At 55.5% G+C, this 6305-nt stretch overlaps 1 protein-coding gene across 1 annotated transcript; it reads right to left on the bottom strand.

The window, feature by feature from the left end:
• Positions 1-4450: 4450 nt before the first annotated feature.
• On the bottom strand, positions 4451-6097 carry LOC125530132 (UDP-glycosyltransferase 88F4). Its single transcript, XM_048694532.2, has one exon. The coding sequence runs from the start codon at positions 6010-6012 to the stop codon at positions 4609-4611; it is 1404 nt and encodes a 467-aa protein (XP_048550489.2). The 5' UTR covers positions 6013-6097; the 3' UTR covers positions 4451-4608.
• Between the last annotated feature and the right edge of the window lie 208 nt (positions 6098-6305).

The following is a 6305-nucleotide window of genomic DNA, read 5'->3' as shown; positions in this document are numbered from 1 at the left end:
GTAATAGTACTACATAGAAGAGTTTTTTGCTTCAAGAATTGTTATGTAATAGTACTATGTATTTTCTGAAAATAGTTCCTTTTGTTCTGTTTTTTCACTAGACATTGATGCTATTTGTGCTTCTTTAGAAGTGACACCATAGTCAATTTACATTTTCTGTCTTTTAGCTACACTAAGCCTTTGATTTGTTCGTACCATTAGGCTGTAGGGAAATATTACTATGTGTAACATGTATTTTTTTTGTTCTTATAGGCTGCTGCTTCTCATTTCTCAAATTTATTTCTTAATGCAGCTTCATTCAGATTTATGTGAATATAAGCGTAAGAGGTCTAGTGGGAATGCTACAAAATAATTCTAGATGTGAGTATCCGGATCACATTGCTGCTGGTCGTCTCTTGCGATTGCGTACAACGGGCTTCTAAAAAAGCCAAGTCATGGCCTCGTGAGGTTGCTTTTGGATTAACTGTACTGCATCATACCGGTTTATGCTCCATGTGAGAGTCGTATATATCCTCATTAGATGTACCCCTACCTATGATGGTTCTGAACTCAAATAATATAGTATATGTATATTTGATCAATGTGGTACTATTATATCCTAATGTTATACCATATGCCCATATTGATGTACATGAGTGAGACTAAGAACCAAACATGACAGTCCAATGTGTTGAAACAAGATAAGTGCGCACATGCCCTCTTCAGATGGCGACACCAGGTGACGCCCTAACCTCTAGTAGTAGATTAAAGCTGGACCTAAGCCTAAACCCTAAAATTCGGCCAATATCACGTCCGAAGACTTCATTTGCAAATCCTGAGGTCCATGTAATCACTTGCACTGTAAACTTGCCTACGCGCAGCGCCCAATAACACGCTCGTTTGGACCGAGACAACAGCTCACCCAGCCAATAGGGGTGCCCAATGAACCCACCATCCATGGAGCAAGGAAAACAACCACAAGGTAGAAACGAGACACAAAGAACAACCGGTTGAGCCAGTGCAGTTGACCCAAACTAGCAGATCCAATGGCCATTGAAGCACCAAATCGGGAGAGCCTCCCGGTATCGAGTTGCCCAGAGACCTTCTCGATCTCACACATAGTATCTGGCTTCTCCATCATGCATGCCATCGGACTACCAGAAAATGACATGCCCTGCTACATCATACATGTCACTAAACTATCAAAAAGTTGTTTTTCATGCTAAGAACATCTACAACCAGATTTACCAAATCTGCCCCAACCCCTAAACTCCCGCGGACGTGCCCGGTCAGTGACCGGACGTGTCCATTTTGAACCCATATTTATCCGTCCATGCAACCACACTTCTCATTTTCTTTCTCATATGCGTGGTCACTTGCATGTGGTTTGTGGAGATGAAGAGAGAAGAAAAGGAAAGAAAAAAAAGAAAAAAAATGTGGTCTAGGGTGGGCTGCATCCGCAAACCCTAATATCCTCCCTACATTTGTCCTCAATATGAGGGTTCGTGAACAGCCCGAACGTTATAGGGATGATATGAGGGGGCCGGTTGGGTCACTATTTTTCCTTCTCTCACTTGTTCGGTCACTGACGGGCCGTGTTCGTGGACGTTTGAGGAGGATTTGAGAATGTCGGTTGTAAATGCTCTAAAGGTATGGAGAAAGGTCATCCATGGCTACCCTTGTTGTCGCCCTTGCCATCTTTGTTGCAGAAGTAGCGGTCGAAGACGCAAAATGGATAAAGCCAGATCTGCTGACTACCGAAGTTGTCCGGCCCATCACTGTTCTCCTTCTATTCTTGGGGGGGGGGGGGTTCGAAATTGGCACAGGCTGCTTGGTTTTGCTCCCGAGCAAGGGTGTGCGTTCTCCTCCTTTGTGCTTCTTGAGGATGTGGGCACGGATGGCATTCTCATCCAAGGTGGCCTGCGACTCTACCTCCGCCACCTCGGCCTCGAGGGATGCCGTGACCTACCATGCCCTCTGCCAGGCACAACGGGCACACCACACCATAACACCGGACGGCTCGTGATGCATGACGACATTGACCTTCAACTCAGAGCCCAAGGCTGTGGGGACGAGGCACCATCAAAGGGGTTGCGCTGCCATAGTTGGGGCGCCTGAAGATGGAGACCACGTCCAACGAGGCCTCGATCACGCGCCTTGAGCCACCAGCCCCGGTGAATCCGAGCGCAATTTGCGCGGGCGCAATGGATTCTGGACGGATCAAGTCCAACCACGGTTGGGCGTATTCCTCCTTGGAGCAGCGAAGAGCCATACGACGTCCATCTCCCCCTCTTCCCTGGGACAAGGTCCTAGTAGAATCCACTGCCCGTCATGCCAGAGATCGCTGGAACAGAGCTTGGGGCAGAGTGGAGTGGCCAAGGTTTCGTCCAGGATAAGTATGGGCTGGATCCAACACGGTGGACGCGTCCGGGCTTCCCCATATCCGCCCTAGATACGGGCTGGATATGAAGAGTATCGGCTAGCCCGGACGTGTAAGGCCGGTATGAGGGGTGTGACTGGGTCGAGGTTTTGTTACTGGCCACTCACCGAGCTGTCCACCCGGACATATAGGGAGCGTTTGAGGAGTCCGGCTGTGGATACTCTTAACTTGCAATCTCGACGAGCCCTCCAATTCCCGGGAGCTTTATACCTGATAATACATATTTTTCTGATAAAGAGTAACTGGTAATACCGAAAAAGCTTTCGCCCCGCTTTATATATAAAGCACCGACCAATCACAACTCAGATACAAACGCACGCCAACAAACACACGCACGCACCCAAGGCAGGATGCAAAGGCGCCGAGCGCAGCAACACTATCCCTAGTACTACAAGAGCAACCGGAGTCCTCAACCGTGAGCATGCCATCGTGAAGAGATGAAGCCACCTATGACGAACCATGTGCTCCAAAGCGGCGCCTTCAGGAAGGTTACGACACCAGAGCGCCGCCACTGCACAACCCGAGGATTAGAGTTTCCCTGGAGCAACACGACGGGCAATGAGAACCGCGATGGCGCCTTCAAGAAGGGAACGAGCTTCGCCGCCGCCGGTCCATCCGCGGATAGATCAGGTTTTCACCCCGGCCAACACTCACCACCACCGGACACCACACCCCAGCGACCACGCCGCCCACACGACCATGGCCACCGGGCAGCACCTAACCACGGGCTCTGCCCATGAGCACCGCGGAACCACCACCAGGGCCGCCACCCCGTCATCCCAGACCTTGACACCACCTCGCTCGAGACCCACCGCAACCCCAACCAAAGATACGGGCGGAAAGGGCCGCCTTTCGCATCCCTGAGCTGCCCCCAACGCCGAAACCCAATAGGTCGGCCAAAACTGGCCTCCATCGACCAGTCGGGGGCACCAGGCGCGAGACGAGCTCGGTCCTGCTGCCGGGCACGAAATGAGCATACTCCTGCTGCCGGGCGCGATAAGAGGCCGGTCCTGCTGCCGGGCGCGAGAAGAGGTCGGTCCTGCTGCCGGGCGCGAGACGAGCGATGGGCCATTGTCGGGGGAGGGCCGAACCTTCGACGAAGGTAGGAACTAGATGACGGGGAGAGGACCGAAGGTCGAAATGGGCCGCCTACAGACGAGCCGACGCCGGAAAGCTAGCCGCCGTCCCAGCCGGCCCGCCAAGCTGCCATGATGCCGACACGACGAATGGAACCCTCCACACTGAGAGAGCCGACCCACCACGCCGCCGCCGTCCACAGCCGAAGCAACAACCACGCCGGGCCGCTGCCCCAACCCGCGCCGCCCGCCCACCAGACATCGGCAAAGCGGACACGCAACACCACCACCACAACACCAGCGCCACCGCGCCCCGGCCAGGTCCAGCCAGAGCCCCCCACCCCACCGGAGTAGACGGATCCCAGCTACAGCGCCACCACCTAAACACGGCCGCCGGCCTCCACTACCACCGCCAACCACCACATCGACCAGACCTGGGCCGGGGGCCAGATCCGCCACCAGCACGATCCAGGGCGTCGGATCCCCACGGGCTACGTCAGAGAGGAAGGAGGCAGCGCCGCCGACCACTAGAACACCAGGGGAGGGGAAGGAGCTGAGGCAGGGCCGGCCCGCCGGCCGCCACCACCGAGCAGAGAAGGGACGCCCTGCGACGACCCCCCATCTGCGCGCGGGAGGGAGCAGCCCCGCCGCCGCCAGCGCCACGCGGCCTTAGGCCGGCGACGCCCCCGGCGGCGGCGAGGGAGGAGGGCGGGGCGAGGGGAGGCGACGCTAGGGTTCCTCCTGGGGAGCCTCGGGAATTCCCTGTAGGATCTTGATCTTCGTCGTAACTGGTAATATATGGGACAAGGATATGTATATGCGTAAAACATTTTGATTTCTTTTGACATTATTAGGTTTTTTTGTTCATGTGAAGCATATGCTCTTGGGTGCCGTTTTGAATTGAATTACATAATAAAAGAGAAAACAAAAATAACACTATTTCCCGTATGTAGAATGAAAGCAAAACAAACATTATAGACCAATATATTGGACTCTACTCATACAATTCAAGTTTAATTACAATGGTGCGCAATACTGCAACCTGCAACTTACAGATCCTTACCCACACCTAAGCAGTTGCTACTGATTTCCCTTTGCTTCATAAACCAATGGTCACTCCATTTGCTTCATAAACTCGGTGAACGCAGTGTAGGAGGAGCCACCTTCCTTCCATACTGCGTGAGCGCTCTTCTTTACCGCCATGATCCGCTCCTCGAGTGCTCGCAGTCTCTCCGGCTCCATGTCCATGATCTGCCTAACCGCCGCGTCAACATCGTCGGCCCTGACAAGCCCCCCGCGCTTATACCCTCTCACCTCCACGCCAACCTTCATATCTTCGACAATGTACGCCTTGTTCATCCACTGCTCGGCTACCAACGGCCAGCACACCATTGGCACACCGGCGACCACCGCCTCCAGCGTCGAGTTCCATCCGCAGTGGGTTACGAACGCACCAGTGGACGAGTGACGCAGCACCTCCACCTGTGGCACCCAGGACGCAGTCACCACGAAGCCCCTGTCCGCGGTCCCGGCCAAGAACCCCTCCGGGAGAAGGGACAGCGCCGCGTCCGGTCCGCCGGCGGCTGCGGCGAAGGCAGGAGGCGCGCGCAGCACCCACAAGAACCTGTGCCCGGACTTCTCGAGCCCCTTGGCCATCTCACTGATCTGCTCGAGCGACACCGTGCATCGGCTGCCGAAGCAGAGGAACACGACGCTGCGCTCGGGCTGCGCGTCCAGCCACGGGAGGCATGGGTGTCTTTCCTCCTCCTCTGCCCCCTCCGCGATCAACGGCCCGACGCAGTAGACCGGCGGCGTGGCGCGGTCGGGGAGGCAGCGCCCGTTTCTAAGCGCCGCCACCGCTGAGCCCTCCAGCGCGTCGAAGGTGTTCACCAGAATGCCGCTCGCAGCCGCGATCCGACCGAATACGTCCAGCACAGTCGCGTACAGGTCCGTTCCGCTGTCGAGCACCGCGTCGACCAAGTGAGACGCCGGCATCGGGGGCATGCCGGGGAACGACACGGGCGTATCGCCGAGATCTTTCAAGTTTCCGGTGTGCCAGGAGCAAAACAAAGGCAATTGGAGGAAGATGGAGAGGCTGGCGGCGCCTGTGGAGAAGAACATGTGCCCCGGGATACCCAGCTCCGCGGCTACGCCGAGGTCACAGACGGCGAGCATGTCGGCCACGAGCGCGTGGACATCGGGGAGGCTACGGAGGAAGTCCCGCAGGACAGGTGCCTGGGAGCGGGAGGTCGCCTGCATGCGTATGAACGGGTGGGCGGCAGCGGAGGCGGCGTCGAGGCCGGGAGGGGGAGGGAGGGAGTGGACGGAGAGGGAGGGGAGCCGGGAGGCGTACCGGCAGATGGTGGAGCGGAAGGCCGGGGCGGTGAGGGATGGGCCCGGGACGGCGACGGTCACCGCGAGGCCGCGACGGAGGCACATCGCGGCGAACTCCAGCATGGAGATGAGGTGGCTTAGGCTCTGGCCGGCGACGACGACCACCCTTCTTGGCGTTGACATTGGAGTGTTCTGATTCAGCTTTGCTTGGTGGCCTGGCCTGTGAACTTTGGAGTTGAGATTTGCACACTGGAGGAGAGAAACGAGTGGTCCGTGTCACTTGTATCGTCTTTTTACTTGTATTTTCTTTTTCATGATATATAATACGTGTGTCTCATTCATATTTCCACCGCCTTAAAATAAATAATGTGATTGATTTATAAGCCGAAAACCAAAAAAAATTATGCTGATATCATCTATTCATACGTGGCAAAATGAGTGGTGATGGAGGCGTGTGGGCGATGTGCAAACGCCCA

The sequence above is a fragment of the Triticum urartu genome, chromosome 7A, assembly GCF_056163025.1.
Source record: "Triticum urartu cultivar PI428250 chromosome 7A, HENAU_Tu73, whole genome shotgun sequence".
Lineage (NCBI taxonomy): Eukaryota > Viridiplantae > Streptophyta > Magnoliopsida > Poales > Poaceae > Triticum > Triticum urartu.
Note: the sequence above shows the minus strand (reverse complement) of the source record. Positions and strands in the feature narration are given on the sequence as shown.